Here is an 11,645-nt window from a genome sequence, read left to right as displayed (position 1 = left end):
TAGAAGTAACTTTTGAATCGGGATCAACAACTCATAATCCAAGCATTTTATTTTTTTACAATAACACATAAATAAATATATTAATTTTTCTTACAGCTGCGAAAATCCGGCCTGAAAAATATTGATCCGGGTTATTTGTTGCAGTCTTTCTAATAAATGAAATTATATTATATTCCATCTATTTTCAAAGAAATATATTCAACATTTATAATATTTCATTACAAAAATAAAAAATTTGAAAAATTTCTGTTTTGCAAAAAAAAAAAAAAATTCGAAGCTGTGAATTTTTTCCATAGTTCCGAATTAAAATTCGAAACCGTGGAAAAAATTTACAGTTTGGATACTTTTAAAATTTTATCTAAAATCTGAATATTATTATTAAAATATTTTGCTAATCGGGTATTTTTAAAAATGTCGGAAAAATTTGTGCATGAAATCCAACGTCTTTTTACAAAGGCCCCTTTAAAATAAAAAAATAATTAGCAACTCTTGTGGATTACCTTATTATAGTCTGCAGGAAAATGTTTGACTATAATAATTTGGCGGTTGAGATAAACAGAATTGTCCCACCGTTCACCTATTAATTTTTAATTACAGATACTTTGTTAAAAAAAAAAATAATCAATTGTGGTTGTACGTAATTGGTAAAAAATTTGGTGCAGATTTTTTCTTTTGGTTCTATTCAGTTTGTTTGGTAATTTGGGCTTGTAAATTTACACTACGCGACAAATCATTTTTTCTTTCACTTTTACCAGCAAGAGTAAATTTGCACTACAAAAAAAAAATCTATTTTGTTAAGGCACTGTAGAAAGGATTTTTCTATTGTATTTAATTAATTAGAAATGCACCAGCTCTGAAATGCAAAATTAAAAAAAATATATTTAAAATTTGTGTTATGTTTGAAATAGGCACTATACTGATAGCTCAACAAATGAATTCAAAATGAATAATTAAGGATATAAATTAAGAAAAAATGAAGAAGAACCTTAAATATAAATGCAAACTAATAAGAAAAAAAATGATTTAAAAATTCAATATATATATATATATATTTTTTTTTTGAGAAAAAAATGTTGAATTTCTTTTCTTCTAAATTTACAAAGAAGTTGAGAGAATTAAAAGAAGAGACTGAATTGTACAATGCATTATACATGATTTGCGAGGGGTTTAAATAATTTCCTTTAATTATGGATTTGTTGGGCTTTTACAGTCAAATAATTTCCTTTTTCGCAAGTGAAGAGAAATGAGGGGTTTAAATATATTGTATAATAAGTTTAGTTATATTATGAACCGTTAGATGCCATCTCTATAATAAAATGTGCTTGAAGATTAAATTTTACATTTTTTTTTTTTACTAATTATTAAGCCAGTTTTAAAATTGCTGATTTTAATAAATAGTGAAATTTTTTTGGATCATTGAAAACAACAATTTTAAAACTAGTTTAATAAATAGTAAACAAATTTAAAAAATAGAAAATTTGGTCTCCAAGCACATTTTATTATAGATTGAATGTTGAATAATTGTTTGGAAATTCGAAAATATAAAAACCAAACCGTTTGTTCTACAGTCCAGGAATATGTTCCACAACCTAGCAAAATGTAAAATCGACTGTTTGTTGTCATACAAAGACGATTAGGTTTTACATGTTAATTTGTATTTATTATTTGTTGCACAAAATATCTATTGCGAGATAATTAAAATGACAATTAGGTTTTACATGTTTTAGCTATGGTTTCTGTTTGTTATTTGAGTGTTTACTGCTTATTTTGGATTAGTTAATTTACCTTTTGTTTTGGTTTAATTAGCTGTTATGCTTTTGTGTATGATCTGATGTAAGAAAAGCTGTAACAACTCAAGGGCTTGTCTCAGGTTTCCTCTTTAGGTACTTTTGTAGGGGTTTTTCGGTTTCAATATGAAATTCATGGACTATCCACTATTTAAAAAAAAATGGCAATATATTGTGACATTTTATATAGGAAAATGTATGTGTATTGCATTTTGATTGTTTTCAATGTTTTGTTAAATAATCAATATGAAATAGTACTCTGGTGCCTCCAATTTTTTTTTTTTTTCTTTCTCAAATTAGCATATCTATGACTAATTTTAAGGTTTCGACAGAGAAATCAGAACAAAGCCCGACAGACTAATTAAGATTAATAAACAAACAAAAAAAATCAACAAATCCTCTTACTACAAATAGCCAGAGAGAGGGGACCCCAAAGAAAAAAAAAAGTACATCGAAAGTGCAAAACATAGCCAAATTATTGCCGATTGCAGCATAATATCAATCACAACTTCACAAGTCAATTTTATTACACACCATTTCAAAAGGGAAATACATGAGGGAAAAAAGAAGAAAATAACAAGAGTTCCCTTAATTAATTTCGAACTAAACAATTTACACCATTTGAGGAACTATATAACAAATTGATGCATACTAAAGCTGATACTAAACCTCACGTCTTCCTCTTTTTTTTTTTTTTTAGGAAAAATAAGGGTCTTGCCCCTATTTCTTTGATTAATTGAAACAAAGCAGTTACAAAGTTTGTACCCACTCAGAGGAAACACGGAAATTAAATGAAATGTAAAAATGATCAAAATAATTTAGCCTAGAAATTGGAAAAGAACAACTAAACTAGATTAAAGTGAAAAAGTACGTAGAAAGAGAATAAAAAGACAAAGTATTGCTAGAAGTTCTTATTTCCTAATCGTGTAGCTTGCTGGCACGCCATTCTGACTTCTCCATCCATGTACCACTAACCAACCTATACCGGCTAGGTACCAGGTCCAGATCCGTACCAGTGAGTATGGCAGCCGATTCTTTTTCCAATTTAACCCATGCGAAGGGTTCTGCAAACGGGTTAACAGGTTTGCGGATCCTTATCGGATCTCTAGCTGGTTTGAGCTTCTCCCATGTTTGTAAAAATCCATTTGCCTTACCACTTCATGCAATAATTTGTCACTGCCCTTCTCTATATTTGTGAAACTTCGTGTGCAACGAGAGTTTCTCCTGCAAGTGGGATGCATCGAGAGTTTCTCCTCACGTCTTCCTCTTTAATCACCCTAAGGACGGGTTTTGTTGGATGCATCGAGAGTTTCTCCTGCAAGTTGCTCACAAACAGGTTATTTCTCTGCTGTGTTTTTGCAAAATAATCTGCTAATCTCCCGAACGTTATCTTCTGCAGAACTTCAGAATTATAAAAAGATAGCACCTGTACCACCTCCATCTCCTTGAGTTGTTCAAGAAAGTTCAACCCCGACACCCCATCCTCTCTCATCTCCCAGCATCTTCTGATCTTTAGCTGCTCAAGTCTTTTCAATGCTGTCTTTTCAATTACCACCGATTCTAAACCTCTTAGACTCTCAAGAATCATTACCTGCAACATTGGAAATGTATCCTCGCCAAAGCATAGTTCCTTCAAATCTTCTTCAAACGAGCACCACAACAAATAGAGAATCTTCAGGTTGGGCAGCTTTTCAATGACTTTAATTCCTCTCGTTAGATAAGTGCCTCTCAAATGTATCTTCTCTAAATTTTCAAGGGAACTAATCCAATTAGGCAAGTCACCAAGAGAGCTATACAACTTTAGGCTTTGAAGATACTTGGGTGGGGAAGATACATAATCTAAGCAACACCTGAGCCCTGACTCATCTGCTGCTGAAAGGAATAACGACCTTAAGTGCTTAAGACCATCAATCACCTTTGCTAATGTTTTCCTATTCTTCTTGGTGAAACCAGTCACTGCTAACTTGCGTAGGTTGGTAAGATTCTGCATCTCCTTTGCTAAACTCTCGCAACTCTCGCTCCCACCAATATCAATGACACCAAAAATATTTAGGGACCGTAATTTACCTATTCCTTGTGGAACCCTCACCCCACCTGAAAAACGGCTTTCAGTTTTATTTTTCACAATCTCTTCTAAAAACGCACAAGGAATAATTGGAAATAAACAACAAAAAATACACAAGATTCTAACAAAATCTGAAATAGAACGTGCCGTTTCATTAACTGTTGGAAAACATTTTTCAATGAACTTTTTGTGCCAATTCTCAGTGAGACTATTTATATGACCAAAGAAATCACCTATTGGTGTTGTCCCATCAATATAGTGAACTGATCCTGCACGTAGATAGCTTAACTTGTGTAGCTTGGTAAGTGCTATTGGTAATCGGACTACTCCTGTGTTTCTAATATCAAGGGTCTCAAGTTCACTAAGCTTTCCCAATGAATTCGGGAGTTTTCTAATTTTTGTCCCCCTCAGACCAAGGTACTTTAAGTGACGAAGTTTGCCTATGCTCCTCAGATCCCCATCATTCAAATTTATAGTGCCTTCTAGATCTAGCACTCTTACCAACTTCATTCTAGAATATTTAAGATAATCTCCAACCTCTCCAAATATGGATAAGGATCGCATGTGGGACAAATCCACTCTTTCCAGGACTTTGCCCCTAGTGCATGGTTCACCAGTGATGACAAGGTGTCTCACCTTATCTGTCATGGAATTGAGTTCTCCATCTTGAATGACTGACACCATACTCTCATCTATAGCCTTTCTAAGAATCAGTTCGTACATTATGTCATGAATGTTACATCTTTTAACATCTCCATTGACAATTGTGCTCATTTGTGATGGTAAGATTAAGCTTCTCCCCATGAGCTCATAAAAATATCCATTTTTTATCTCATACTCCTTGTTTATACGACCTTCAATTACATATCCATCAGCCATCCATCGCCTAATTATCCTTGATCGCCTTATTTCCTTATGATTATGGAAAACACTTAGATACAATAAACTTGGCTTCAGATGGTATGGCATGCCGTCATAACTAGAAGTTAGAACAGTGTTCACCTTCCCTAGGTCCCCATTATTGGCAAGCTCTGAGCTAAGATGGTCATGCATGTCCTTCCATTCAGCACTTGTTTTTGGTTTGGTGGCCATATAACTGCCAATTGTTACAATGGCTAGTGGTAATCGACCGCAACTTTCTACAATTAAACCTGCCTGGGTCTTCATTTCCTTGGTCATGCTTTGTTCCCGCACTTCACTATTCTCTTCCGTTGTCTCAGGGCTATTGGAACCATTTTTCATGTTACACTTGTTTTCGTGGGGCGGTTCTTCTATAATTTCCCTATCCTTTTCGTCGGTAATATTGTTGGTTATGCATTGCTTCTGTGCTTTACTATCCCCTTCTGTTGTCTCAGTGCTTCTGGGATAATTAGCGGTCTTGTAAACTGCTTTAAAAAAGAGATCCAATGCGTCATTTTTGGAAAGTTCCTTGATCTCATATATATTTTCACTTGGGTGAGATATATGTTCTGCCAGAGGACTTCTAGATTGTGTGGTTACTATGATTCGGCTCCCATTGTTGGAGGACAACACATCCTTTATCATATCCCATTCTGGCACACTAGACAGATCATCTAGTACAATCAAATATTTTTTATCTTTTAAATATTCTTTTACCTTCTTTGCCAAACTTTCTTTTGTTGTTTTTTTGGAATTTTCCTCTGACTTTTTCTTCTTCCCTTCCATTGTTTCCCCCTCATCATCAACCGCTTGGAAATTAGACAGGACTTGTTTGGCCAGGCTTTCAATAAATTCATCCTTGTGGAATGGATGTTGGACAGTAACCCAAGCAAAATGATTATTAAACACATTTCTCAGTTCTTGGCAACCATAGACCTCTCTGACAAGAGTGGTCTTTCCAAGACCTCCCATTCCTACAACTGATATCACTTTCCCATTCCAAGGTTTGTCTACATATTCTATATGCTCCATTCGAATAAGATCAACCAGTTTTCTCTTCGGCACATCGAGACCTACAAGCAAAGCTTCTATATTGGCAATTGATCTAGTTGAGGCACTCTCATTGTATTTGTGACCACTATTGCCCTTCTTAATCAGCTCATACCGAAGATTTCTCTTACTCACGTCCTCAATTCTAGTTTTCAACATCCGAATTTTTTTTGCAATATCATCTCGTTTCTTCACTGAGCACATAACAGGTAGGCAACTTTTTTTCACCAGGTGAAATGAAGCCTCCTGGAGACAATCCTCCACATCAAATGCCAACTCTTGGACTTGCTTGACCCATATGCTCACCAGCACATCTTTAAGATTGTCTGTTTTGGCAACCTGTAAGAAGCCTTGCATCATCTCAAGTTCTTCCTTGATGAAAAATAACTCTTCTTGAACCCCTAGCAGTAAACCAATTTCATTTGTGATGGTTGTTACTGCCGTTTGAACTACTGAATTCAATGCAGTATTAGCTACGCCTATAGCAGCAGCCTCCATTAATTTCTGCTAACGGCCAATATATCAACTTTCTCTGCAGATAAAAATAAGAAAAGCACACTTCAGCCAAAATAAACATCATTACCTAGTTCCTTTAAGTAATTGAACCAAGGATTTCTTTTGAAGATGAAATAGTTTTCTTGCTTTCGATTTATAATTACCAAATATAAAATTAATTCAGCCAAATCTCTTAATCATGTCCATGTTAAAGACATGCATATAATTTCTTTTGGTTTGTTTCGCTACAAAGATAATGATTTTTCCGCAAAATTATAAACAGTATTGTGCCCACGAACCTTAAGAAAAAAAGAGTAAACAAATTTCTTTTAAGATTTAATGCTGTCAATTATTTAAACTAGAAACTTTTATTTTCATTTGATATTTCAAATTTTGTAACGAATATCTCATGTCTAAATTTTTATAATTTTACAAAGTAAAAGAGGATATTATGAAAAACACCTACAAGCCTAAAAAGAGAAATTGGTGAAATTAGTGATGAAATTTATGGTACATTTAAGAACAAATAGTGATTAAAAACAGAGATGGGCTACGGTGAGTTGCGAAGTAAAGCGACTATTTTGCTTCACGCTCATATTTTGTGATTTTTAAGTTCAAAACATCGATCCGAACCGTTCATCTTGTTCTCCATATTGAAATGTGCTTGGAGACCAAATTTTACATTTTTTGGAATTTTTTTACTATTTATTAAGCAATTTTGAAAGCCCCTGATCTGATGGTCCAGAAAATTTTACTGTTTTAACTGTTCACAGCAAAACAGCAATTTTCAAAAATGCTTAATAAATAGTAACAAAATTCCAAAAAATGTAAAATTTGGTCTCCAAGCACATTTCAATATGGATTAAACATCTAACGGTTCGGATCGATCGTTTGGACTTTCAAAATAAAAATACGGCGTGAAATAGAAACGCATTTTACTTCGTAACTCACCGTAGCCCACCTCTTAAAAACAAGGACGTTTATTAAATTTAAAAAAGAAGTACAAATATTTTGTTCTACATTTGCATCAAATGTTCATATATATATATATATATACCTCATTAATCCTTATATATTTTTAAAAGAATATAAAATATCTCTCTAAATTTCTCAAAGAGTTTTGGTTCGAATCTGAATTAACATTGACATCTATATTTTTCCAATTAATTTGAAAAAAATATTTTTCACAAATTTTGTTAGTGATTTAAAAAAAATTATTCCTTCAAATAACATTTCGCAAATAATTCCACTTCTAATTTCAAAATTGTCTAATTAAAAAAATATTGATGAATATATTTTTTTTAATTTTCTACTGACTAAACTAAACAGTTTGAAAGTAAAAAAATATCAAACTTGGATAAATAGTATTGGGCTGAACAAAAAATGGACGAGACGAGCATTACCATCCAAAAAAAAAAAAAAAACCTGAACAGACTAAATGGAGATTTGAGTAGCTAGATGTCAATACGAAAATTAGCAATGAAAAGTAGCTAGATGTCAGCATAGAGGACGTCGAAGAGGCTAGTAAGTATGAGGAGGAGGACGAGATTGACTTCGAGTCATGATTCTTCAAAGAACTAGTTGAAGACCAGTTGAGAAGGAGGTCCAAGTTGTAAGTTGTGCAGTGGGTGATGTGGAGAAGCCACAAGAGAGCACTGAGTTGAGGCATCACCAAGAAGGATGATAATGACGAGACTATACAAAGGGGTGTCATCGTTGTGAAGAAAACTACGGGACGGGAATTCTTGCATGGAGATGCAGTTCGTCAGGTGATCCATTGTGAGAGGAAAAATTGATGATGAGTTGTGCCAAGGCGACATAGGAAGAGGATTCGAGAAACTTTTCTTTTGGAGTTGATTATTCTTAAAGATCTACCGCTGATATCTAAGCAACTTTAAGCTCAAAAAATTAAAAGAAGCAAGACAATATACAAACGTTGAATATTGAAGATCAAGAGAATACCAAATTGGTGCTGATCGATGCAGAGTATATTGAAAGTTACGACACCAATATTATGGAGAGCTTACTAAAGTGTTCTAGGTTAATTTTACTAAAGTGTTCTAGTTTATTTTAGAATATGCTAGTTTGTATGAGAGATGTATGCATATTCTAGAAATATCTTATAATGGATAAAAAAAGCTACGATCTGAGGGCTATGGTTGTAGTTGATAGTGAGAGAAAACCGAAATTTTTATTCACAAGAAAACAAAAAATAAAAACATCAAAAATAAGAAATCTCGTATGGAAATTTTAAAAATGAGAAGTTAGTAACAAACTATGGCGTCCTGCAGACGCCATTGCACATCTCAATCCTTTGAAAAAAAAAAAGGAAATTTTTTTTAAAAGTGGGACGCCATGGGGTAACCTAACTCAGGAAACCAAAAAAAAAAATTGGAACGTCAGGAGACAACCCAACTCAGGAAATGAAAAAAAGAAAGAAACAAGTTCTTAAGATTGAGGAAGGAAGAATTTTTTGTTTCATAAGTTGGGTTGTTCCATGACGTCCTATTTTTTTTTTTCTTCTTTCGTGGGTTGGGTTTCCCCATGGCATCCCACATTTTTTTTGTTTTTGTTTTTTGGATTGGGTAGCTCCATGGTGTTCAATTTATGAATTTTTTTTTTTTTTCATTTTTTTTAGTCTTGAGTGTACCATGGCATCCCACAAGGACGTAATGGGCCTCTATTGCCTTTCCATTTTTTCAAATTCTCACACGATATTTCATAATTTTTAATATTTTTATTTTTTATTTTCCTATGTATAAAAATTTCGGATACAAATTTGCCATAATTTAGTACATTGAGCTATTTTAAGATTGCTGAATACACTTAAAAAATTGCTACGATTATCTGACGAAATTTTTATTTATAAGAAAACAAAAAATAAAAAAAATAAAAATATGAAATGTTGTATGGGAATTTAAAATATGAGAAGGCAGGAATAAGCCATGACGTCCCTGCGGACGCCATAGCATATCTCAAACCAGGAAAAAATGAAAAACAATAAAAATTTCATGGGCCACCATGGCTCAACCAAAAAAAATGGGCTGCCATGGCCCATCCAGGTCCATAATAAGATAAAATTTTCAAAAGGACAAGGGATCCATGAAGTAATTTTCCATAAAAAATAGTTATTTCTTTTGGTTGGGATGGGCTATGGTAGCCTAGTTTTTATTTTTATTTTATTTTCGGTTTGGATGGGCAATGATGTCCCACTTTTTTTTTTCTTTTTTTATCCCATTTTTTCATGGTTTGAGATGTGCCATGGTGTCCCTTATTCCTGCCTTCCCATTTTTAAAATTTGCATACAACATTTCCTATTTTAATTTTTTTTTCTTTATTTTCCTATGAATAAAATTTGCGGGAGAAAATATAAATCATCCTTGTACTCTCCTTTGAAATAAAATAAACTTTACAAACTCCTCTCATGATTCCACAATCCTAGTAATTAATTCCAGCAGTATGTATTATAAATTTTTACCCTCTAGCTAGGCACGATGTACTCATAGAATAACAAAGCAATGGAGATGTGAGATGTAGGTAGTTGTACCTTGTATTTGAGGCTTGAAACAATTCTTCGACGGAGAAATAAATGCAGCAGATGTGAGAGGCAGTAGGTTCGGAGGCACCAAGAAGGCTTCGGGACTTTAGGCTTCTATTTTCCGTAGAGCTGTACGCAAAATAATTTCAGATGGGATTGGACAAATTCTGTCAACATTTTTTATTCAATTTATTTTTACCAAGATGTAGCTATTTCATTTCTTGAGATGTTGATTATTTTTATGAAGATTTCTATAGATATACTTGTTTTCATCAAAACCTTGAATTAGTAACTATCATGGATATTGTTATATGATGAAAATAAAACCTCACCTTATTCAAGGATATGACGATGAACAAATTACCTAGCTCCCTCTCCCCCTAAAATTTCATGCATGAATAGTGCTTCTGAGATCAATCAATATACTTTTTTCCTTTTTCAAACTTGACTTGGCCTTTAGTTTGTGCAAGGGTTCAGCCTTTGGTGTAGTAAGACATAGGCACTACTATAAAAATGATAACCATCACTATGACAATATGACATTATTATACACGGATGAGAAAAAAATTTGATATTAACAGTGTGTAATTGGAGGCGCTCGCGAGAAAAAAATCTCCAACATACATATGCAGTTTAGAAGTTTTGAACCATGTTCAGAAGTCATGTTTATTTGTATATGGTTTAAAAATATTGAACCATGTACGGTTGTACTATTTCATACACAGTTTTTCCCATAGTAGGAAAAATCGGTATCGGTATCGGGATCGGTCCCGGCCGATACCTATACGGGATCGGAGAATTGGATCGGGATCGGCTCAGGATCGGGTTTTTTTTTTTGTTTTTTTTCTTTATGATTTGCTATGTGAGGATCGGCACAGAATCGGATCGGGGCCGGCCAATACCGATAAAGATCGGCCGATTTTGCCTACTATGGTTTTTCCTTAAAAAACTCTCTAGTGGAATTATTTCTGTTTAGTCATAATATATTAAGGGACTTTAACTGACTCAACTTTGAAGGAACCATACCTTCTAAGATGTTATCTTAAGGTACAACTATGTGAGATGTCGAGGTGTACACTGCTCGCTGGCTACTGGTGCACTACTCACTGGAGGCTGGTGACTGGCGTCTAGCATAGGCGTAGTGGTGTTAGTTTGGTTTTTCCCCTTTCTGCATATGAGAGAAAGCGACAGCTGGTTGTGATTTTTTCTTTTGAATCAGGGTTTCCTGAATCAACGCCCATGCTTCACAGACTGTCTTATTTTTCCTTCTGCTGGACCGTGAAAATTCAATAGTAGGACTGATCGTGATTTAGGAGTAGGCACAATTAAATATTACTACTAGGTTTAAAAAAATACAAAATATACTGGGTCTGTTTAGATTGGCGCCTGACCATATAGGGACTACTCAGTACTCCATGATAGAAGAGGAAAGCAAGGAGATGTTACAAAGTATACCTTTGTGTTTGAGAGTTGAGATAATTCTTCAGCGGAGAAAGAAATGCAGGGCTGAGAGGCAGAAATGCAACAGAAATGAGAGAGGGACAAATGCATTAGAATATTATCTATGAGGGAGTAGGTTCGGAGGCACCAATAATTGATTGGTAGTGCTCCAAGATTTTTTCGCAATAATGGATGCACGCTTGTGATAATGAAAGCCTACGGGCATGAAACTTTGTAATAAAAAAAAATAAAAGGGATTTTTTTTATTATAATATTTTTAATTCACAATTAAATACAAATTAATAATCCGGTGAATTTGTGCTACTATTCATAAAAGTATAACTAAGTACTTTAAATAAATAAAAAGTAC

The 11,645-nt window shown here is 33.7% G+C and overlaps 1 protein-coding gene across 8 annotated transcripts; it reads right to left on the bottom strand.

Annotated features, from left to right (window-relative positions):
• Positions 1–2,318: 2,318 nt before the first annotated feature.
• Positions 2,319–11,430, bottom strand: LOC144560248 (disease resistance protein PIK6-NP-like). 8 transcript variants are annotated; one of them, XM_078309441.1, is made up of 4 exons: positions 10,862–11,430; positions 10,168–10,215; positions 9,845–9,964; positions 2,319–6,334 (listed from the first exon to the last, which is right to left on the bottom strand). In XM_078309441.1, exon 4 carries the CDS (start codon positions 6,298–6,300, stop codon positions 2,974–2,976), a length of 3,327 nt encoding a protein of 1,108 aa, XP_078165567.1. In that variant the 5' UTR covers positions 6,301–6,334; positions 9,845–9,964; positions 10,168–10,215; positions 10,862–11,430; the 3' UTR covers positions 2,319–2,973. The 8 variants fall into 8 exon arrangements, with proteins under 8 accessions (XP_078165567.1, XP_078165577.1, XP_078165546.1 ...); XM_078309451.1 differs by having other exon boundaries at positions 2,319–3,881; positions 4,086–6,334; positions 9,845–11,430; XM_078309420.1 differs by having other exon boundaries at positions 10,168–11,430.
• Between the last annotated feature and the right edge of the window lie 215 nt (positions 11,431–11,645).

This window comes from Carex rostrata, chromosome 1 (genome assembly GCF_964058835.1).
Source record: "Carex rostrata chromosome 1, lpCarRost1.2, whole genome shotgun sequence".
In the NCBI taxonomy this organism is placed as follows: domain Eukaryota; kingdom Viridiplantae; phylum Streptophyta; class Magnoliopsida; order Poales; family Cyperaceae; genus Carex; species Carex rostrata.
Note: the sequence above shows the minus strand (reverse complement) of the source record. Positions and strands in the feature narration are given on the sequence as shown.

Coding starts and splice junctions, on each gene's coding strand:
- LOC144560248 (XM_078309420.1), bottom strand. CDS start 6,300: ATGGAGGCTGCTGCTATAGGCGTAGCTAATACTGCATTGAATTCAGTA.